General features: G+C 38.8%; 2 protein-coding genes across 3 annotated transcripts in view; both read right to left on the minus strand.

The window, feature by feature from the left end:
- Positions 1-539: 539 nt before the first annotated feature.
- LOC146460594 (E3 ubiquitin-protein ligase MIB2-like) lies at positions 540-24,441 on the minus strand. 2 transcript variants are annotated; one of them, XM_085088038.1, is made up of 19 exons: positions 24,079-24,441; positions 21,334-21,505; positions 15,277-15,511; positions 14,409-14,645; positions 13,751-13,861; positions 11,729-11,833; positions 10,861-11,170; positions 10,471-10,604; positions 9,894-10,001; positions 8,985-9,025; positions 8,363-8,519; positions 7,141-7,295; positions 6,158-6,281; positions 5,608-5,820; positions 4,792-4,949; positions 4,116-4,326; positions 3,340-3,466; positions 3,130-3,195; positions 540-2,670 (listed from the first exon to the last, which is right to left on the minus strand). In XM_085088038.1, exons 1-19 carry the CDS (start codon positions 24,299-24,301, stop codon positions 2,417-2,419), a joined length of 3,141 nt encoding a protein of 1,046 aa, XP_084944164.1. In that variant the 5' UTR covers positions 24,302-24,441; the 3' UTR covers positions 540-2,416. The 2 variants fall into 2 exon arrangements, with proteins under 2 accessions (XP_084944164.1, XP_084944163.1); XM_085088037.1 differs by having other exon boundaries at positions 4,116-4,329.
- LOC146460595 (uncharacterized) overlaps positions 15,563-25,087 on the minus strand; it is a 115,325-nt gene continuing 105,800 nt past the window's right edge. The window contains exon 12 of the transcript XR_014857592.1: positions 15,563-15,588. The gene's annotated coding sequence lies outside the window, so the exon portion shown is untranslated. The remainder of the gene's footprint in view (positions 15,589-25,087) is intronic.

Below are 25,087 nucleotides of genomic sequence, written 5' to 3' on the forward strand. Positions count from 1 at the left end.
AAAAGAAAGCTTAAAGAATTTCTTCTTTCTAGGTATTAACTTCTGTAAGGCTGTAATTCTTAACTAACTTACTTAATATGTGTGTGTGTACGTGTGCGCGGTCAAAGTTAATTTACCATAAATCCATATTGTAATTCTAATATAAGATTAGTTCAGTGAGGAAGCCTGACTTGTTATAAGCCTCGTGGTTTCTTTCAGGTTTCCTCGCCATTTATTTTCTTTCTTCAATTTTTTTCTTCATTTTTTCTTACCATCTGTAAATGTTGTGTATATGGCGAAATAAATATTGTATTGTATTGTATTGTACAACAGCCAAGACGTTGTTTTTTTGTTTCATCAAATTGGACGACTGTTATCGTCTGATAACAGTCACGTGACGTGTTTTGTCCAATGAGGACACGCAAAAATTAATCGGCAGGTTATACTTACAAACAAAGACGTACCAAATCAAAAATCTTTACAGCTTAACAACTTCCCTCTCTATGACATACCAAACCCCACTAGTTTAAGACAACAACAAACGAAATAGGTAACAAACATTCAAAACCTTGGCGATAGAGTCCAATATATTCGTTTTGGATAAATAGTGATTTATAAATACTCCAAAGGGAAGAAATTAGCCATTGGAAGTTACTTACGTGTGAAAATTAACCCAGACTTAACATTAGCTTAAGCTTAACTTGTACGGATCGCTGCCTGCCTTTTGCAGCAACTAGCTACGGTGGTTAATTGCCCGTTACGACGTTCATAAAGGGATTGGGCAATAGTTCATACAAAGTCTCTAATTTATCCGACTTTTGAAAGCCTTCTACATGGTTCCAATCTAACGACAGGACTTCAAATTTGGTAAACTGACTAATATTAATGTGATCTTTTTTGTGATGGACTCCAATCTCTGGTTAAATGAAAATTCAAAAACTTGTCCACAGTCTCTATTTGAACTTCGGAACGGGCACTTGAATTGAAAGTGAAACACGACTGATTCTTGCCTGAAGATATATGCAAACACGCCAAAGCATTGTCAATGATCGCACTCTGATTGGCTGTTCATTTTCTAACTAAGTTTTACCCTTGCATCCTGTTTGGGGCTGACTAACGTTACTTCATTTTGTTTTGGATCAGCAAAACATACATTCACTAAATAGTTAATTATCCCTTTTTTTCTATAGATAACAGACCTGGTGTAACCGCAGCCATTTCTTTATTAAAACACTACACTGAAACGTATAAAAATAAGTTAAGGAGAGAGTAGTCAACATTTGGAAGCTTCTTTCTAAGAAACTATATTTCAACGGAAATTCATATGCCTCCTTCCTAATTTACGTGGAATGGAAAAACTATAACTTAGCATAACCACCTCTTTCATCCTATATAGTACATAGACAGTGACAAAGCAGTTTGTTTGCACTCTGTATTTGAAAAACCGCACCAGATTTTTACCCATGCGGGCATTAAGTAATGACCTGTTTACTGGGGAAAAGACATCGAGTATTTCGTGAAAATGTTGTTGCATTAAGGCGCCTCCACACGAAAAATAGAATACAACCGGGGCGGGTGTAAAATGGGAGAGTGGATGAAATAGAAATGTGACGGGTAGCCACTGCTAGGCTGTTATTCCTTTATTTCCTTTTGTGTAAAATAACCCTAAAAAAGCTGGCAAACAATCGGTCGCAAAGGAGCTAATACAGTAAACATCCACATTCAAGAACCTACTTTTTGCAAGGTGAGCCTGAATAAGTCTTTGTTGTAAGGGTCTTATATAACAGGTGTCTAAAATGACGAACTTCAGCCTGGAGGTTCTTAATCCACCTATGTTGATAATAGGGGTTAAAAGGCTAACCAGTGTAAAGATACCTTCATACTGCAACAGTAACTTCCTTCCTGGTCACAGTCACACTACCAGCGTCGAATAACCCTTGCAAAACAATAGCAGTGTAAATATTTATATTATCTTCTTGTAAACTTAGCTGAATTAAATTGAATTGCATTGAGCTATTGAATTGAAACCTCTAAATTAAACGCACAGTCCAGGCACGTGTCGTGAAGATTCAATTCCAGCTCAAAACAAGCGGTCCTTCTGATCAACAGCACCAATATACAAAATATCTCAGGTAATATAAAAGTATAACCGTTTTATCGATAGGTTTCCCCAAAGCTCTAGGATATAAATTCCACTGAATTCAAGTGTGGTCAGTTTTCAATGACGTGAAAAATTACACCTCCATGTCAAACCTGGTAGTCCACACGACGATATGCACACAAAATTCTTCGAAAAACGACATCTTTTTGTCGATACGTTTTCTGCACACTGGACAAACCTCCATTGAGAACGCCGATTCGATCACGAAAAGATTAAAATTTCCCGCGCAAAGTAGGCAGTCCTGATGACCACGCACAAGTGCACAAAAATCTTCGATCAATTGAATAACGTAATCTTTTTATCGATGAGTTTTCTGCACATTGGACAAATCTCCAAAGATAAAGCGCATTCTGCGCATGTTCCGTGACCACACATGAAGGCAACATTTCGAGGGTTTTCCAGACATATGTTACACATGTTAGCGTCTTCGATTTCCCTGACATGCGCCTGCAAAGACAGCAACGAGTGAAGCGTCTCCAGGTATTTTTCGTCCTTTTCGCTCAATTCTGCAGCTTGGGCAGGAGCTGTTTCTGTGGGTAAAAAAGACATTCATTATTTGTGCTCAGCAATTTGCTATGAAAAATAAACAACGCATGGCAGCACCTCTCGACTTCCCAAAATGACGGTGAAAGAGCACACGTTGTAAAGTCCGTACGCACGCACAGATTTGGCGACAGTGAAAATTCTTACCCGAATTGCCAACACAGTGAATAGGAGTATTACTACTCCCCTCTAGATGGGATGCTGGTCTATCACAGGAACCCACCCCCCTACCCCTCACCCCTTCCGCGGATGGGAACAACATGAAGCCGTCGGAGTCAGGCTGTGCTGGTCGTATGAATCTCACCCAGTTTGTTTGATTTGGCTTTTCAAAGCGCCCAAAGAACACTTTACCACTGAAGCCGTTGCAGGTTTAACAAGTGCATTGTCCTGTTCACCGCCATTATGGTTTCCTTTGCGAACTCGTCGTAGAACTGACGGCAACTCACCATTAGCTATTTTTCTTGTAATAGTTCCTTTACACTTCAAACATTTTTTCATCCGCACGGCACAATCTAGCGAAAAAAACAAAACAAAATGAAATGCTTCTGGATCTGGAAAAGCTTTTTAAATTCATAACCGATACTAAAACACTTCAAAAAGGATCCAACGATAAAAAAACTGGCATAACCTCTTGAGTTCTGCACAGCCATACCAACCTTTACAAGCGATCACATGTCCACAAGGTTCAAACTTTACAGAGGGAGGCTCGTCTGAACACACTATACACTGCGATTCCTCACTGTCCCCACCCTGGCGGATTTTGTTGAATGAATGAACCACAGCCTGATATAAGGCAATAAAGCAAGCACGTCAATAAACCAATAGACTACCGCGCCTCGGCAACCTTCCGACATGTTGGACTTTACAGGATCGCAAACTGAGCTGGTAACGATCATTATTTACCATCAAGAAACTATGAAGACTCGGGACAGGACTTCTGAGATCGTGACAAGGGTTAATATAAGGATTTGTAAAGAACGTTCTTTCCGATTCTTTGACGCAGGAAAACGCACTTGTAGCAAAAACACAACAAGAACGATACGAAAAGAAGCCAAGGTTAGCAAAACTCCCACGCAGAACTGTAATTTAGAAAGTCCTGGTGCCTTTAGCTTTAGCACTAAGAAGCTTCCTTTTTAGCAGAGGAGCGACCTCCACAGAAGATTTGATCGCAGAAATTGCATTGCTATGGTTTATGCCTATACCTTATTCTTTAGAAAGATCTTGTCGAGCAAAGAAAAAATGTCGCTTTATCAGTTTAGATAAAACCAGGAACTCAACAGTTCGAAAGGTTTGGCACGAGGTTGACTAATCGTCATTATCTTAAAAAGTCTCTCTCTTCGTAGCCTACAAAGCTAGCGCCCAAACCACCCGCATTTTATGGCACCCCACAAGTTCTGTTTGATTTTGTCTTGATAACGTAACAGAACTTTACCTTACAAAGAAAACACTTCTTTAGCATTGTAGCACATTCCACGCAAGCTATCACGTGACCACAGGGATCAAATCTGGCGTCGGCGGGAACACCACACACTCGACATTTCACACCGGTTTCCATGGCAACTCCTGATGACAAGCTAGCTTGGGGTGACTCAGTTGCACAAAGAGAAGAAGCATTTTGTGCTTCAGGTGTTTTCTGTGATGGGCTACTGGAAAAAAAATCAATTAAATTTTTAAAACGGGCATGTAAACCAAGTCAGAGCAAAAAAAGTGTCCGGTATTGAGCGTATGGTATTGAACGTATTTTTGTTGTTGTTTACATAGACGGCTGGAAGAGCATCGTTGTTTTGAACTGATATCGTGTTTAAATAAACCTTGACTTATATCAAGAAGAGATTAACAGCTAGCAGCTCTCACTAGAATGGAAAGGGCGCGAGCCGGAGGCTATCTTTCTCTCCCAAAAAGAAAAAATAAAAACGACATCCTAAGAATGCTCTGCGAAAAAAATCAAGTAAAATTAGACGAGACGCGCAGTGTTTGAAAAACCATGATACGCTTACCCAACTGAGCATGGATTTGAACTTATCTGGCATTCAAAAACTTGGAATTTAATTTTATTACAATTCATTCAAAAAACCACGTCACTAAACGAGAAGACCATGTTGACTTACTCTTCTGCCATTTTAGATCTGGAAAGCAGGAGTTCTCTTAGCCTTGGATCTCTGCACAGCTGTACTGGTGTTTTGTCGTGTTTGTTCTTCAGACTGATGTCAGCACCATGGTCAATGAGTAACTTTGTAATGGCGAATGTAGCTTCACTCGCTGACACCTGAAAAATGGTTTTAAACTCCACGTTAATTCCCCTGAAATTTTACGCTTTAAACACTCTTAAAGCGCTATTAAGCCAATTTTCCTGACATATCCGTTAGAAAAAACAGTGTCACAAGAAAGTACACCACAATAGGTTTTACTTAAATCAAGTCAAACTTAAGCATACCATCCATGGACCTTGAGGTCAGAACCACCTTTTTCAAACACGATAAACCTTACCACAAGAAAGTATCGCTCAAAAGCCTTCATCTGAGTGGTACGTAACAATTTAGGATTATGATCGAAGACAAAAAAAATAGTACAAAACAGTCCCTTTTTTCCCTTTAAATTCACGGAGAGTGACTCGAATCACCGAAAGTGTAAACTCGCGAGGGGCGATTCCCGAATTGCGTAGATTCTCGCGCGCGAGCTTCAAATGCTCGAAGACCACGCGTGTTCATACGACGAAGCACGTACATAATACAAACTGTTTCGCAATGTACAGGTTCACTAGTAAGAACAGCGGCCTATGTAACAGAATAAAAAGCACAGGAAAGTACCCCTTACCGACAGCTTTCGTTTGAATTCCCTTCAAATTCGTCACAAAGCCAATCAGCCACAGAATTAACCTAAAGCAAGCTCAAACACAATATTTTTCTCCTATTATTTCTGCCTACCTCTTTCTTCGAAGTATTACTTGCGCCAAACTTCAATGAATGAAACATGACTGCTACATGAAGGGGTGAGTCGCCCACATCATCTTGGGCGTTAACCTGCGCTCCGTTTTCCAAGAGAAGCTTAGCTATGGTCACGTGTCTCTTATCAACAGCAAGAAGGAGCGGGGTCTGGCGACGAGTGTTTCGTACGTTGATATCAGAGTCTGGGCAAGCCTGGTACGAGAAAGTAAAATGGAACATGTTTCACAAACGTGGGGAAAAACTTCTCGGACGACCAGTACAGTAGCTATTAAAGGAGCCAGATTTACCAGAAACAATACTTAGCATTTATTTTAATCAGCGTGGGAGAAAATTATAAATCAAGACAGAACCGTTAAATTTATATTGTCGAAAAATGTTCTAGAGTGAACAGCGCTTAGCGTTAGCGCTTCGTTGAAGAGAATCGAGCTCGACCAAGAAAGAACTCGACCAATGTATCAGTCCCCAAATTCGTGCAAGAATGTAGGTCAGTAACACATTAATCAAATAAGTCATTAAACAAAGTATTAACCTCAATGAGAGCCTTGACAACATTGTGATGTCCGTTGAGTGATGCCAAATGAAGCGCAGAGAACCCATCTTCTTTGACAACGTTCAGTAACTCTGGAGACCTCTGTACTATCAAGGACGCAGCCCTGCAAGGGGGTCAACAGAGGATTAAGGCGCGGTTATGCTAGGTAACTTTTTTCTGCAGCGCGTGACACAATACTGACGAGAGAATTGCTACAGAAAACATGTTACAGGCTGCAAACTATCTCGTAAAGTTAGTCTACCCTTCTCACAACTTGCACCGTAATTTTCGCTGCTATCGCGACAAGTTGCGATGAGAGGCGGTGTTATAAGCGCAAACCACAGGTTACCCAGGTGTAATAACTGTAAGGTTGAGTTCGATTGAATGATTGATTCCGGAATAAGAATACGCGGAATATCTTGTAGATTTCTCTTTTTAAAGTAAATTTGAGAAGACATTTCTGCAACTGACTTTCGCTGACACATGATAATTTAAGAGCGATTTTGTACTCCAGTAACTCCAAAAACCTCTTATGAGGGATTTCTTGCAATCATTAATGTGTGTATTCCTGTTCCGGAATAGGGTCAATCGAACGCACCCTAAGAGTATTGAATTGAGTTGAAATTCGATCAATTCCACACAGACTCTTGTGTTACGCGTTGGTAACCTGTGATCAGAAATGAGCGGTTCGATGCACACGTGGCTTAAAATGAGTTGGATTTGTTTGAACGTTAGATTGTTTTCCTTGGCCAGACGATTTTACTCTCACTTCAGTAACGAACTCACTTCACGCGCGAAAGATCGCGTAACTGGCTGTCAAATAACCAATCAGGCTCTACTATTTGAAACAAAATTAGGTATAAAGAAATGTGTCCATGTTCAGGCGCAAATAACGGTATTGAACAGAGTAAACATTTTAGCATCTCACACAACACAAACATTTTAGATATATGTCACACAAAACATCTTCGCCACAAACTGACCTTGAATTTCCCTTTAGGGCCGCATGATGAAGACAGTTAAATCCTCGCTTATTCTTCACGGATAAATCGACTCCCCGGAAATTAACAAGATACTCGAAAATCTCGGAGAAGTCTTTAGCAATGGCGTCATGAAGAACAGTATCACCATAGGAATCCTGAAAAAAAAAACAGAGCTGTTCTAGAAAAAATGGCTCAACAAATCTTTTCCAAAGTTTTCTGGTTTGAATAATCTAAAGTCCACCAACAATACTGTCCTGCGTCTTCTTCTTCGGTAACAAAAAGAGCACTGCTTTCTTTAGGTACTACAATGCAGTCCTTTTACATCTGACAATCTTGAACTCTAGTTCTCTGAAATTAACTGACTACTTGGAGTGAAAAATCCTTCCCACACAGGCACATGAGGATCCTGGTACCGTTTTAACCCTTAAAGCTCCAACAGCCACCTGCATCTATTTTCTCCCTACAATAACAATGCTCATTAAATATTCAGGTTATGAGAATAAGTGAAATGATCACCGAAGCTACTAAGATGCTTCATTTTTAACCAAGTTGTCCAAACTACAGGTAGCAACATTTAGGAAATATATGGGGAAAGTTAGGAGAATATACATATTGATATGATTATCATAATACTGGGGTTTGACAAGCACCAAGGCCACAGGGCGCAAAGGAGTCAAATTTACCATAATTCTGGCTAAATTCGCCGAAAAATTTAAGTGCAATTGAAGTGCAAATCGAGTTTGTTGATTCAAATTCACAAAAATGACCAAAAGCGTTATAACGAGGCTGTTGAAAGAATGTGCCAATAGTCACTTGCAGGGAAACGATCACCGCTCGAAGAAAACGAAATTTGAACGAGGCACGAAGTGCTGAGAGAGGAAAAAAAGGTACAAAGTCTCTATTTTAACCATGAGCTACAGGTGATACGCCCATAGTCATTGATGTATGCGGCTTCTGTCTTGTGGATAATCCTCCAATGGAAGCAGACACAGACACATATAGTAACAAGATGTTCGGTAAGGTTGATGGATTTAAAATCAACAAACTCGATTTGTGCTAAATTTTCCCTGTGAATTTAGTCAAAATTATGGTTAAAAATGAAATTTTTACATGGGAACAGATCTGCCCCACTCCCCAACCAACTCAAGCTTCTGATGAAGGTTGAAAGCTCTTGAAACAACAGAACACAACTTAACACTGGATTAAAAATTAGCACACAGACCTGAGCATTAGCATTACATGGGTAGCTTAGCAACGTCTTTACAACATCAAGATAGCCTTTGTTGACAGCGACATGTAGTGGAGAGCACTTGTTCTTGTTGAGTTTGTTGCTGTCTGCTCCTCCTTTCAGCAGGGCAGCAGCTGCTGAGGGTCGGTTTCTGAGAATAAAATTTGTGTACTTAAAGGGGAAGTATCATGGGTTTGTTGATATCTTTTGTTAAAAATGATGAAATAAGACCTTCAATCACCTGCCAAATAATTCTTGAATGACGAGAGGAACAAAATCAACTCAATTCTTGAAAGAAACAACTCGTGATCTGTTCTAGCGCATTTTGGAAACAAAAATGCGAGAACTTGAAAAGCATTAGACTAATATTTTTCAAGTTTCGATCCAAATCGGCCTACTCTGTCTCTTGCCAGAGGCACTAATCGACAGTTTTATTGCACTGGGGTGACAATTTTTAACAAACTTGACAAATATTTCTTTGTTTCTGCTGACAGTCAAACATTTTTGGGTTTTGAAATGACAGCAAATTTTCGTGATTCTTCGCCTTTAAGCCCTACGTGACCTTCATTACTTAAAGTGTATATGACAAAAGGTCAAGAAGGCAAAAAACAGTTACCCAAAGGCGGCATAATGAAGAGCAGTGTCACCTTCAACATCCTGGAAACAAAAAAACAACGAACTTTTAATTATAAGTCTTTTGGCAGCACGACAGAAAGAAAGCATCTCGTCTATGGTGTGAATTGCAGAAAAGTGCATGAACACTAAGATAACTTCTGAGAGTTTAAAATGTCACAAAGAAAAATTGGATCATACAAAAGATGAATAAACTGAAATTGTAAGGTCATAGTCATTGTTGATAAGGGGGTTAGCTTCTAAAGAAATTGTGGTGCTGCGTCAATCCGGGAGTGGAAACAAATAGTTTAATAGTTTAATATTCATTATCATTGTGGCATGCACTTTTTTCGGCAATGCAGGGCCTTTTGTGGTTTAATTACACATAATACTAGCTTGCTCAATATTGATGATACATTCCTTGCTCATTATTAATGATACTTCACTACAATTATTTTCGTTTTTCTTGGTTTTTTGTTTTCCTTCCGCTATATCTTTCTTATTTTTTTATATTCTACTTAGTTACTTTTCTTATCAATTTACTTCCTTTAAAGGGGCACAGTATTAGTTTTACTACAGGTGCCCCTCTACTCTCCTCCCCCTATTTGAATTGTATTTTATGTAATTTTGAATTCAATTTGAATTGTATTTTTGAACTGTATTTTTGAGCTGCATATTATTGTTTTAATACTATATTAATAATATATTTTGCGCTTATGTATAAACAGTAAGAGTGGAGAGTATAAATAAAACATGTAAAAAATAAAAACAAATTCACATCTGATTGTTTGTGGTACAGTTGAGATGCCAAAAATGGTCCTCACAGACTTCATCTTTTATCTCTTAAAAAAAATTGCCTTGTTGCCTGATATTACAAATGTAATATGTTTAATATTCAGCTGCTGAAACACACCTGTATATTGACATTTGCACCTGACTGAAGCAGAAACTCCACAACATCAGCAAAGCCCTGATGACTGGCAATCTGAAGAGCAGTCTTATCTGATCGTACAATGTCCACCTTTTAAGACACAAATCGAACATCCATGTTAATATTTAGAGAAGAAGGCCACATCAGCTGTGGCTGGTGTTCAAGCAGCTTCCATCACTCCAGAAAGAAAACTGAACTAAAATTTCAAACTGCTGGCAATTTGTTAACTGGGAGAAAATAACTATAATTACTAAGGCTGGACTGTATGGTCCACAATGAAAAGCAGCATTCTGATTGGGTCCTTTCGTGGTTGGAGTTTTAGTTTAAGGTCTTCTTAGAAGGAACTCTGACGAGTTTGATTTCATAGAATTGTGGCTTGTAAAACAAGAGCCAAAAGTGACTTGTTTGTGTTAAATTCAAAAACTTTTCCTGCCTCCTAATTTTTGTCACAAATTCTACAATTTGAACATACACAAAATAATTACAGTCAAGCCTCACATTTTAATTACAAACACCCACTTAACATGGACGCCTGACCAATAATTTTGACATATCCCACCTTGTCTGGGTGGACTTTAAACAGCTCACGTAACTTGTCAATATGGCCTTGCCCTGCCTCACTCACTATCATTGAGCCAACATCAGTTGAGCTATTAATGCGCAGGTGATCCAACAGTGATTTTAATGACTCATCTATGACCAAAAGCATATAGGACGTATCTTAGCCACACTGCTTATTAAGGGTCACTTACAAAAGTTACAGATGGGCAATAAATGACACTAAATGTACACAAAAGAAGTCAACAAAGTGGTTCTCATCTGATTTCAACTCAATGGCTTTACTTTGAAGAATTTCACCTTATGGCCCCAAAACGTAGGGGTAAATAGACACTATCTTATCGTTTTTTTCATTACATATGAAAAGTCCTCACATTAATCAGAGTTCTACCTATTTCACTCAATGACTGTTGAGTGTTTTGTCGTTCCTCTGCAGTTGAATGATGATGATGCTGCCGCTGCAATGCAGACAATGACGTTGATGATGGAGAGGGCTGTAAAATCCCCTCCAGTTCACTGTGCAAAGTGGTTTGTCTGTCTGGAGGTGATTTCAGTTGTCCAGTCTGTGGACTCATAAGCATGGTTGCAGATGATTCCTTAATAAGTACCGCAGGGTTAAACGTCCAGTGATGTCCTGCAACAGTGACTCTGACATCGCCATCAGAATAAATCTTCAAGACTTGACCAACTTTGTTTAAAGCCTGAAGAGAAGAATGATTAAGCCATTGTCAAGTTTCATCTTGTTAATTGGACAAATAAGAAACCTATATTTACTGTAGCAAGTAAGGAAGTGAAGAGAACATGAGTAAAAATGTCTTCTTTTCTTCAGTGATACCATTTAATACTGTGTTGCATCTTTTATAATGTAATCTCAAACTCACGAATAATGTATGAAGAGTAAACATTTAAGAAATCGCTACCATGCAGGAGGCTTGGAAATGTGAACAAAATATCATAAAATTCAGTAAACTTTTGCTTTCAGTATTTCTCGAAGAATTATCAATGATTTGAGAAGCTCAATGCTGGTTAAAAAAAAACTTGGCTGAACCTCCTTTTTTCTAGCCCACTTCTTGGTATTTGGAAATCAGCCAAAACACTTTCCCTCAGTTTGAGATCAGTATTGCATAAAGGCCCCTCCCCCGCCCCCCCCCCAAAAAAAAAAATAGCAAAACTAATGGCTTATCAGAAGTGCTTTGCCAAATACATACGAGAAAAACACACCCTAGGATTATTGACAACAATGAAATCCATTTACATACCACAGCCATTTCACTTGCCCACTCTCCATGGCCATGCTGGAGTCTTTTTACTAATTCTTGATTATTCATAATTCGTACTTTGTCATTGACATGAAACTCATCAACCTTAGAAGAGAGAATATACTAGTTATGTAAATTACTAGCTTCCGGCTAAAGTGCTTGTAAACTCTATCAGATACAAAACTTAACATAAAGAAATTTCAGGTAAAGACAGGTATCTCTTGGGAATTTATAGGGCACTGCACATACAGAGGACATGAGGAAAGGAATTGTTGTGCATAGCAAGTTATGTACACCTGTACAGTATCTCTGACAACTACATGATTGTACAGTTTGAAATGACAAAAAACAACAATGGGAGACCATGTTTTAACCTTTCAGCCCATATTCTCCTCACTGACATCCATATATTTTTTATGTTGCTGGTTGGGAGATTTTGTCTAAAATAACGGCAAAGACTCACTTTGGTGGCTGGATGGTTGCATCTCTGATATGCCTTAAGGTGACTGCACGATGTAGTTATTAGTCATATATGTACCTGTCTGATATGCCTTAATGTGACTGGGTGATGCTATTATGAGTCATATGCCTGTCTGATATGCCTTAAGGTGACTGCACGATGCAGTTATTAGTCATATATGTACCTATCTGATATGCCTTAATGTGACTGGGTGATGCTATTATGAGTCATATGCCTGTCTGATATGCCTTAAGGTGACTGCACGATGTAGTTATTAGTCATATATGTACCTATCTGATATGCCTTAATGTGACTGGGTGATGCTATTATGAGTCATATGCCTGTCTGATATGCCTTAAGGTGACTGCACGATGCAGTTATTAGTCATATATGTACCTGTCTGATATGCCTTAATGTGACTGGGTGATGCTATTATGAGTCATATGCCTGTCTGATATGCCTTAAGGTGACTGCACGATGTAGTTATGAGTCATATATGTACCTATCTGATATGCCTTAATGTGACTGGGTGATGCTATTATGAGTCATATGCCTGTCTGATATGCCTTAAGGTGACTGCACGATGCAGTTATTAGTCATATAATTTTATGTACCTGTCTGATATGCCTTAATGTGACTGGGTGATGCTATTATGAGTCATATGCCTGTCTGATATGCCTTAAGGTGACTGCACGATGTAGTTATTAGTCATATATGTACCTATCTGATATGCCTTAATGTGACTGGGTGATGCTATTATGAGTCATATGCCTGTCTGATATGCCTTAAGGTGACTGCACGATGCAGTTATTAGTCATATATGTACCTGTCTGATATGCCTTAATGTGACTGGGTGATGCTATTATGAGTCATATGCCTGTCTGATATGCCTTAAGGTGACTGCACGATGTAGTTATGAGTCATATATGTACCTGTCTGATATGCCTTAATGTGACTGGGTGATGCTATTATGAGTCATATGCCTGTCTGATATGCCTTAAGGTGACTGCACGATGCAGTTATTAGTCATATATGTACCTATCTGATATGCCTTAATGTGACTGGGTGATGCTATTATGAGTCATATGCCTGTCTGATATGCCTTAAGGTGACTGCACGATGCAGTTATTAGTCATATATGTACCTGTCTGATATGCCTTAATGTGACTGGGTGATGCTATTATGAGTCATATGGGTGGGCCTAGATTGATTTGCCTAGATGTGACTGTAAGATGCATTTCTAGTCAAAGACCCACATTTCATCTTTGGTGATTATTTCCTTTATTCTCCTGACTTAAATGTTTAATCAAGGAGTGATGCTGGGGCTTGAAGGGTTGATTAGGTTATTTTACTTGTGAAGAGAGCATCTCTAAATGTCTATACCCATAAGGACCTTCTCTGATGGCAGCAGTGTCTTGTAATATGCACTGTAATAGCTACAGTACTATAAATTTGTGGAAGTCAGGACGTAACACAAGGAAAGAATTGCTACATTTCCTTCTTTTTACTAACAGTCAGTAGTGTTTATAACAAGTTTAAATGTTTGTTTACACCAAGTTTACCTTTGTAAGAGCAGCAGGATGAAACGTCCATCGGTTAGCAAATCCAGGGTACTGTACTCTCACGTCACCACGCTCAGTAATTCTATGAACAGTTCCCACCAGGCCAATCACCTTCAACATGAAAATCAGTACACAGAAGGAATCAGAAAAGTGTTGCTAACAAGTGGTATGTACTGTATCATATGGACAGACAAAATGTGAAAAAAAAAAAAACATGAAAAAAACAACGTAAGAAAAACAAAAAGAGACAAAACTTGTCGCTGACAAAAGTTTTTTATCATTGATAATGATTATACTCGCAGTGATAAGTCAGTATTTTACAAAGCTTGAAAGTCTTACCAAACAGCTTTGTTGGATTAAAGTGGGGTGGAAGGAGTGTATGCATGGTATATTTGACTGCTTGGACGATACATTGATCGTGTGCATGTAAAATTAGTTTAAATGCTATTGGAGAATCAGCAATAGCTAGCTTCACTGCACATCACAAAACTATTCTTAACAATACAATGCAATCTGAGGATTCCTGTGACACTAAAATTATACTAATCAGGAGGATTAAATAAGTTGTTAAGTAAACTTTTCAAGGAACAAATTAACTGACTTGAGATTCTGGAAAATGTTATTTATTTAAAAGAAAAGCATGTTCCCTAAATTGTACCTCTTCCATCTTATCGTTCCATCCTCCATGGCCTTCCTGCATATCCTTCAAAGTAACTGCTCTTAAAAGCACGCGCACTCTTTCACCAACCTCAAACAGTGTGGTGACTTCAGATGAAGAAGACGTTGGGTTGCTTGATGGTGGAATGATAAGGGATTCAGGTGTTTGACCAAACTTAGGTAAATGGCTTTTGTAGTAAGATCCACCACTGCCATCAGTAATACAAGTCAAATCCACCTACAAATCACGAGAACAAGGTACAGTTTACTGCAAGATATTACTGACCTTCATGAATCCTGTGAAACAGATAAATTAAATGAAGATTGAACTTGCTGTTACAGCTAGCTAACCAAAGGAAGTGAGCAGTTTCCAAACACGCAGGTTTTGTGCACATTGAAATTAAGTACACGCCTGACTGTTAGCAAGGATGATTTCAACAACATAATAGTAAAAACATTTGAATTTTACTTCTTTTTCTTGACTATTACAGTAACTTTAATTTGCCATTATTTCTCATGATAAGTTGTCAGAGAGATTCAACTTGGGAATTGAAGGAAATGAAAGTCTAAGAAATGCATTGTGTAAAAAGTTCTACTTTAACAATAGACACATGAAGAGTTGTAGGTACATCCTTACTCATTGACAGATGATGATGGTGATGATGATGATGGTGATAACAATGGTGATATGATGATGATGATGATGATGATGACTTATTTAAGAGTGAATAACCATTAAACACATCAAGAGTAAGACAGACGTGCAAATCAACCAGCTGTCAATTTAGGTCTGAAGCAGCAAATATACTCTACTCACTACATACGACTTGCAGTTGTAATCAAGGAAATTTGTCAAACACCAGCCATACCTTGCCCTTATGACCAACACGGTATACATTGGTACTTGTAGGTTTCCATTTGACGCAAGCTACGCTTCTAAAACTCTCTGCTTCCCAACCCCTCACATCTAACACTTTTCCGATGCTTTGCTGCCCTCCGTCCTGGTTGCCCCAATCCCAATCAGGTCCCCGCTTGACCTGCGCACCAGGAAATACCCCTCTGGCCTCAACTTTGCATTTGCCAATTCTGTTACCAACATACACCCTGCAACAACAATAAAAAAGGAAGGTTTACTAGCTGCATGGTTGGGTTAACATACATACATGCACACAAGAAGCCTGCTAACTCCAACTTACATGTAGTTAAGGTTACCCTATACCTTCAGAGGTGTCTTCAGAGGTGTCTTGCGTCCAAGTGATGTAGCACGTCTGGTTTAAACTGTAGATACCTGAACCCTTATGTCAAATTAAAGCTTATAGAGCTTGCTATCAAACTGAACCAAGAATTTTGAAACAAAATGAATTGCCGAATTTTTAGCGCTGTTTTCTCGAATCAATTTTTTCACTTGGAGGAGCCAAATCAAAGAGCGAAAACTCAAAAGGAATTTGTTCGTTTGCCTTCAAATTTGGACAGTAGCTAGTTTAACATATAAACAACAAATGCGAATTTTTTCTTTCGTAATATTTTTTCTCCGAGAGCAATTTTTGTACGATCACTCCACATTTTTTTCATCCTCTTTCGAAAATATTCTATAACTTTTCATGGCAAATGCACACACTTCTTTTTAGCGCTTAGGGTCCGGAAACTGAGGAGCAAAATAAATTAGCAAAAAACAAGATTCGCTTTGACTGGTAGCTCTAAAAACGTAATTCGGACGCTTGCATTTAGAGGTCGTGAAAAATTCGACAATTCATTTTATTTCAAAATTCTTGGTATAGTTTGATAGCCAGCTCTATAAGCTTTAATTAGATATAGGGGTTTAGGTATCTACAGTTTAAACTGGACGCGCTACGTCGCTTTTACGCGAGACACCTCTGAAGGTATACGGTAACCTTAACTTAACCATCCTGTTAACTCAAACTCAGAAGCAATACTTGGGTAAAGAAACACCAACTGGTAAGTCACTCTGGATGCAAAAATAATTTGGCCCTGAAGAACACAGCTATTTCTCTAGCAAAAAATATTATATAATATTATAATAATAATATTATTACTGATTGTTACATTACAACTTCTTATCATGTCCATAGCATTTGTTATTAACCTGTCATGTTATCACCCTTCATATGTCCTTTATCTGATGTTATAGAAATTGCAGTAACTACGTACTTTTTATTACAATAATTGTCAAAATTGTGGCCTGCTGATTGGTAGCCTGCATGGCCTGCGTAATCAGGGAAGGGGAGGGGAAGTGAGGGAGGCAGGAAAACATGACGGGGCATTGGGGAGAGGGGAGAGGGAACGCCTGCTGTAAGAACCCCCTTTGATTGATTTCTGCCCAATAATTTTCACTTAATCCAATAACCTTATCCGTCAATAACTGTCAGTTCACTTACCAGTCAAAATCAGGCACGCGTCAAGGTGCAAAAAATCGCCTGAATTTCCCCGTGGAGCAGCCAGTTATGAGAAAACTGTGAAATACATAATGTCCGTAATGCAAACTAAAATTTGTAAGAGGGAGAAGGCCCAAGAAAGGGGATCGGAACAAAAACTGTGGATAATTTCAAAATTTATTTTGTCCGACATTGAGGGAGGAAAGTCCAGGTCTGATTTTGGCTGAATCAGTTGTAGCGCAATCCGGCTACCATTAGAGAAAAATCCAAATTTTTTCTGAACAGGTGTGCATAATGTGTAGTCGTAACTGAATAAGAAATGCGCAGAACTTTGAGGAAGCAGGTTACTGGCACTGAAGATATGAATTCGTAGAATCGGAACAAAAGACAGTTTGCAATCACCATTATGCTATGGTCGCTCTGCCATTAGCAAAATCTATGGAAAAAAAGCAAGTTAACAAAGCCAGCGTTGAGAAATGTGTACTGCTGGAAAGGCAAATTCGAAGAAGTCCTTGTTTTCCAAAAATTCATGACATAATTCGAGACTTGATTCTGCAGACAGGAAATAACCACTGGCGTTGATCAGAGCAAGAACCAATGTAAACAAGATGAGGACATTCTGAATAGATATACAGTCGAGCCTCGATTATCCGGACCTCAATTATCTGGACTATTCGGTTATCCGGACTTTTTTCTCTGGTCCCATTTTTTACATGAATATTAATTAGTTGTGATCTTGAAAACTTAAAGTCGCAAAAAGCCCAATAATCCTTTCAAAAGACTGTTGAAACAGCATATTATCCTTTGCGCTTTTCAAAATTCACAAGTGCAACGAGACAATGAAATATCCTGATGCGTTCAGCTGATATCTGATTGGCTCATTTGTTACAGGCTGTGGAGATTTCACGATTAAAATGATGTTTTCTTTGCTGTAACCTTTTGTTTACATGTCTATCTCATTAATATTCATATTTTCGATTATCCGGACTCTCGATTATTCGGACTATTTACCAAGGTCCCAAACGAGTCCGGAAAGTCGAGGTTCGACTGTATTACACATGTAGTGTGGAAGACATCGTGTGGAAACCGGTAACTCAGATAAATGTAGTGATTTTGTATGCTAATGGTGAAGTTCAGGGGGGGCTAGCAGCGAGGCCTGGAACCGAGTATTGATGATCGCCCCAGTTAAGAAATTTGACCGAGCGAGACCAAGTACCGATTTTTTGATAAACAAACATGGCCGCGATTTTATGTGAAGGCGCGTCTGTGCGGATTCGCAAATAATTTGGCTATTCGACGTCCAAACATCACAGGAAAGTTTCGGTCTCTATTTTACCTGAAGTTTGGTCATCAAGAGGGATCACGGATGCAAATTCTGCAGCGAAAAACGAAAATACTGTAACCAACGACCCACATAGTTCACAGGGCTAGACCAGTGAGACTTCTTCCATTTCACTTTATCGTTACCTTCCCTATAGATTTTTTCATTTAAGTACACTGTAGAATCTCTCCCTTTACAGCAACTACCCACTGGGAGTCAACAAACTGTGGATGCTCTGATGATCTAATTCTCTGTTTTGCTTAAGTTAAAATGTTACTGTCATGCCCATACTCTCAACAAGATTTTTCTTCTCTAATCTCTTCTAAATGGTGAGCAGTTGAGAGGTGATGTTAGCAGCATTTTGCTCTTCAACTTTGCCGAGTGAGCCACAAATATTGACTTTTGAATTCATTATGTATGCTTGGTAATAAATCTCATCATTTTAAAGAGATGAAGTTATCTTTCATTAATTTAGATTTTGTCTGTCATACCTCTGGGGTGAGAACTGGAACATAAAAGAGGCAGGGCGCAGCAATACTCCAGCCAGTCATTACACTGTGCAAGTGTGTGAAAACGTGCAGTAATTGCATAATTTACAATATGCTAATTACACTTGACTATGTTACACAATATGTACCAATTAAACAGTATTGCAATATGTTACAGTTCTGATGTATATTGTCATGTTTTGATGACATAATTATACTGCAGAGTAATGTGGTCAGCTGGGTTAATCCTCGAGTTGCTAGAAACACTTCAGTTATCAAGGGGTGATAATTTACTTTTAGATTGTCTTCTTTGAAATGGCGGTTCAATACATAGAGAAACTATGGTTGATTTACCATCCCGGAATCTATTTGGTACTGTATCTCCCTTGCAGTTGGTTGTTAGGGTGTATTCCCAGTAGCCCCATTTTGGCATCCACCAATGGGGGAAAACCACCATACCGATACAGGTGTTCATGGACATCTGTATTGTAAAGGGCGACAGGTAATACAATAATATTTACATGTACCTTCCAAGGTTTCTGCACATGCATGTGGTTTCTGCAAGATCTCATTGTACCAGTACATTGTTCACCCGGTGCTACTGAACTCAACTTCCCAATTTTTTGCACGAGAGAATAAGGACCTGAATGTCTTTTCACGTAAGTTAATCTCCCCATACAGACAAGAGACAAACACCCTTGCAACCACTCATACAAACCTGGTAGCTCTATTCACAATAATGTTGAGCAATCTTCTTCTGAGATCTTTATCAGCTATCCTTTCCAGTTGCAAAATTTTCTTATCCAAAAATTTCTTAAGGACTCAAGCCGTTTTCCTTGTGTATGCATTTAAACAATTTGTGCATTAAAATTAAACTTACAGGAATAACTGTCGTCACGCAACATTTAAACAGAGGGAGAATTCCGTAAAATAAACATGCTGTTTCATTCGTAACAACGCTTTCAACAGTTGATACGCATAAAATGTGGCGCAAATACTTTTAATACGCTTACATTAAAGTTCCAAGCCGATCTTGAGAAATAAGCTTACATTCTGGGCTTTCGCAATGACAGTCGTGAAACACTGCGTGGCTTCTAGTTTCTTCAGAACTGAACAACAATCGAAATTGAACTCTACTATTTTGTCGACGTACAATATCTTCCTGAGACGACGAAAACCATAATCGTTCGCTACACTACAAATCATATTCTTCACCACATACACTCGCTGAAAACATGTCGCTCGCAATTTCATTGCTGACGACTCTACTAACCTAAAACAAAGCTGGCACCTCATTCCAGCGGTCTTGATTAATCGCAGTGTTCAAACTTCGTACTACCGCAAAATAACATGCTAACAGTAAAGTAACAATGACTTAATACGAATGCGTTTTCCTCCGTCGAGTTGCCACAGACAAAATAGCATGAATCCTTCGCATTTCGCGCATGCTCGTTACGGTTTTCGATTGATTGACAGATTTCTTTACTGGGGCGATCATCACTTTCCGAAAAGCGGCAAGATCAAAGGCAGCTGCCAGCCCCCCCTGGTGAAGTTGCTGTTAGAAATCATTCAATAAATCAACGAAATCCCTAATTACAAATTTGGCACTGAAGAATTGGAAGCCACACCTAATCACGCAAGCATTTGGTGCATTCCAGCATTCCACACAATGGAGGCAACCAGAATTGTTGAATATCCAAGTGATTTCATTTCACTTATTTGATCTTCGATGATGCTAATCAATGGGAAAATCATGAAAATGGTTACCTTACCATCCAGTTCATAGTCCTCAGGCACAAATGAACATTTGATAGACAAGGCTCTTTCCGTAACCACAGTATAACCAGTCGGCAAAACTGCCAGCACATCCTCTCCCTCTACAAAAGCTCTCACTGCCAATTCTTGCTCTGATGTCAAGCTAAATTCGCTACTCGCAAGCAAGTTCACCCTTACCATCCACTTCATAGTCCTCAGGCACAAATTAACATTTGATAGACAAGGCTGTTGCCGTAACCAAATTATAACCAGTCGGCAAAACCGCCAGCACATACTTTCCCTCTACAAGAGCTCTCACTGCCAATCCAATTCTTGCTCTGGTGTCAAGCTAAATTCGCTACTTGCTAGCAAGTTCAGATAAGCTTGCGATTTCCATAACACGTCACGTCCTTGTCGCATGCCATTTTATTGCGTGAGAAATTGCTTCAATTCTCAAGAAACTTCGGGTCGAAATTAGCCAGTCAGAAATTTGCATTCACCAGCGAACCCAGAAATCAATCAAAGGGGGCTCTTATGGCAGGCGTTCCCTCTCCCCTCTCCCCAATCCCCCTCACGTTTTCCCGCTGCCCTCACTCCCCATCCCTTTCCCCGATTACACCGGCCATGCAGGCTAGCTGATTGGCTCATAGCTATTGTTTATAAGTTAGAGTACAGACAATAAAAATGATGTGCTTTCTCAATGGAAATAGACCCAATTCCACTCATACTTTTTCTTTTTTTGTTATTGTAAACAGTTTTCTATGGTCAATACTCTTACAGACCATAAAATGATGCAATAAAATGTTCAAAACTAATGACAGTGAAACCCCTTGCTGTTCCACCAGAGTTTTGAACAGGTTGTGACATAATTTTATCGTCTTAAAGGAATAAACCAAAGAAAACTGCTACTGATTTGTTAAATGTATGAGAGAATCTTTCTTTCATGGTGTGAGTTCAAAACTGCCTTACCCTGGTTTTCCACGAGCTTCTACTCTATTAAATCCGTGTTCAAGGAGATGTTTGTCATTCATGTAACATGAAGTACAGAGATTGTAATTAAGGCAGTCACAGCACTCCCACCGCATTCCTTCAATAGCTTGCTTCTTACACTCACTACAAGACACACTTGTGTGTACAACACCTGGAAAATATACAACATTTGAAATAAATAAAGGATTTATTTGAGCTAACATTTCAAAACGTGTCCAAGTGCAGAAGTCTACGGTGGCTCATAAGGACAAAAGACTTTCCTGAATTGAAAACCAGCCAACCACTCCAATGCTATGAAAATGAATTAGATAATAAGTACACAATGAAAATTCTCGGAAAAAATTTCCGAGAGCCCCAGCAGGAATCAAACCCATGACATTCCAGTTACCAGTCTGGATGCTCGGAACCTTTTTTCCAAGAATTTTCATTGTGTACTTATTATCTATTTCATTTTCATAGAATTGAAAACACTTCTCAGAACTGAAAAAACACTTCCCAGAATTGAAAACATATCACAGAACTGAAAAACAATTCCCAGAATTAAAAACACTTTCCACAACTGAAAACACTAGTTCCCAGAATTGACAACACTTGTCAGAAGTTAAAACACTTCCCGGAAATGAACAGTCCCCTAGAAGGCCTGGTTACCAAGGGCGGCTCAGGTGACCACAAGCTTACCAAGTTCAAAAGCTTAGTTCTCAATTTATCAAGCATCACAACAAACTTATTTATGGTTATTCCTTTGTGGTAAGCCCAGTTTTATTCCATAGGCACTGTCTTTATGACAATATCCAGTGAAAGAATGCGACTGTGTCTAAGAAAAGGGACACAAAAACAACACATCTTTGTATGTATGTCTCTTCCACTCAAATTTTAACATTTTGGAGTTCAAATCCAAATATTCCTGGAATCAAACAACAGGTTCACATAAAAACAAAGTAGAAAGAACAGGGGGACCCTGGTAATAGTCCACCTGAAATGAGATGAATTTTTCAAAATTATTCAATAAGTAAAAGAAATTATACAAAATAAGAGACAAAGTGCACTCTGGAAAATTATGAAATGTTACATGAACCTTTTTCTCTATTGGATCTGTTATTACAGTCCGGAGCTGAACACAGCAGTATTTTCACCCCATAGCAAAAAAGAACGATTTGTTACAGACAAAGAAATGCATCAACGTCACTAGTTTTGTTTAAGATTCATCCAATTTCATCGGATGGAATGATGTCACAAAAAAGCAGCCAGGCTAGAAAGTGTTCAACAAAATGGCAGAGCTGAATTTGGATTTTGGGGAAGAATTTCACATGGATTGGATGCACTTCAGAAGCTAAAAAATGGTGATTTACTCAACTCACTGTGTACGTTTGATGATGGTTAACAAAAATACATGACAGAATGATCTTCTCCTTTAATAGGCCTTATCACGGTTTTCGACGCCATTCTGACGAGTAGGCAAACAGGCTTGAAATAACAGTGTTTGTATGGAAATCCAATGTCAAATAATTTTCATAAAACATCGCTTCTGAAAAATTCATGAATTGGAAACTTTTGGCATTAGGAAAAAAATTGGAGGGATGTAGCTGTGCCAGAAAGCGTCCAATCATGTTTTGAACTTTCCGTACATTTCCCTGTACTTTTTCCTGCGAACTATTTTTAGTAGCAGTTCACGGCTGGTTCGCTTTACAGACAAATGTATGGAAAGTTTAAAACATGACTGGACGCTTTCTGGCACAGCTACATCCCTCAAATTTTTTTTCCTAAAATCCTTTTCCTAGCACTAAAAGTTTCCAATTCATGAATTGTTCAGAAGCGATGTTTTATGAAAGTAATTTGACATCTGATTTCCATGCAAACACTGTTATTTCAAGCCTGTTTGCCTACTCGTCAAAATGGCGCCGAAAACCGTGATAAGGCCTATTCTTATAGTTGCAGCCCTTGGATGAAGGCCAACTGCAAGGAGTACTAATCTTGAAAGAAATACAGCTCAAAATAATGTCACTTTTTTTTAATGACATAACAATATCTAGATGGAAATAATGTTATTTCAAATTTGTCAGATTTACTGTTACATGTAAATCTAAGGATTAACAATGCCACACTTAAGAGATTGCAGTGGTCCCCAAATTATAATTACAACATTAATTATGCATGCACACATTTTCCAACTCAGTAGGTTTCATATTAATAATGAGGGACACCATGAAAGTAGTCAAGTTCATAACGATTTTATTGATGGATGGAGCTCTACAAAATAATCCCTCAAACGTGTATTAAGTGGGTGCATGCAAGAGAATGCTTGTTCTAATGAAACGCCTGAAGATTGGCCTTATATTTCTGATATCAAGAATTTTTTTTTCCAAAATGGCACATCAAACCTGTTTTACACGTTAGGAAACATAGATGGGAACGTATCGTTTGAACTGCTTCTTGCGATAACAGAGAAATCCTCAGGAACAATGTTTGAGTCGTACTATAAATAAGTGAGCTTTTCATTTAAGCTTAAAAATTACGTTTTGCCTGTGTATTTCAGAGCTTTGTTTGCCAATATTTGAAACTTTTGTTCAATGTCCTCGTGTACTGACTCAAATATGATTAAGCTTAAGTACAAACAAAATTACAGCTAAATTAAGCTTAATTGCGGGCCTGTACATGTTTCAAAAACCGGGTGACAATTAAACTCGAGCTCGTCTGGAAGAAAGATTAGCTAATTATTGGTCTTACCAAGCGGTCCATTGTCAAACAAACACAGATCGAAAGCTCCTTGATAACCGCATCTATAGTTTGTCCTCGTTCCGCCATCCCACTGGACCACAACAGTTTTATCCGGGGAAGATACACTGCCACTTCTACCAACTACAACGACGGTTCCAACATGTCCTTCACCGCCATCTTGGTTGCCCCACTTCCAGTCAGGTCCACGCACAACGCGACAACCAACATCCATGACTTCTTCGTTCTCAGATAAATTCCAGTTGTCAAGAAATCATTCTTTGCGCAACAGATCTTTGAATTTTCATTGTATGTAAGCGTTTCGCAGAATTGTTGATTTTCTTCGAAATCGACAAGATAATCTGATTTTGAGGGCAGCGGATGTCACTCGTTCCAGTTCCCACGCCCACGACCGGAAGTTGTAAACCACTTGTGATCCTTCCTTTTGGGTGCGGTCGCCCGGTCGCCCTCAAGCTTTTGTCTAATGAGTAAATGAAATTCAAGCCGAAAGGAAATGAGGGCGTCCTTAAGTATACTAAAAAACAAAAAGCTCGGGAAAATAAAAACCGACTTTGCATGACCCGTGGGACACAAATCAGATTTTCACCATTTAGTTGTTCGCGTGCCGGCAGTTAGACGTTTAGTTCAAGTTTACGTATTTCTAGCCAATAGTTTTTCTATCTTTTTCACTACTAAATGACAGTATTCAATACTGATGATTGTTTTATGGTATCTGACCACACAATGCAGATTGCTTTTGAAATTCCATTTCTTGCCAGCCTCACAAGAGTTAATTCACTCGGCCAATTAGCACAATTCTCCTCCAAAGAAAACCGCTTTAATTTTGACAGACGTTCTAATGGATCACGGTACTCATTAGTACTCATTACTTAATATAGTCTGCCCAGTAAAAGTATACCGTATATGGGTAAATTATTATTCACGTGGACACCTACGGATGACCCTAACTTTCATCAGCACTCATTCGACTCAGTGGAAGAAAACTTAGCCCTGACTGAGG

This window comes from Pavona decussata, unplaced genomic scaffold, assembly GCF_977016875.1.
Source record: "Pavona decussata unplaced genomic scaffold, jaPavDecu1.1 SCAFFOLD_210, whole genome shotgun sequence".
Classification (NCBI taxonomy): domain Eukaryota; kingdom Metazoa; phylum Cnidaria; class Anthozoa; order Scleractinia; family Agariciidae; genus Pavona; species Pavona decussata.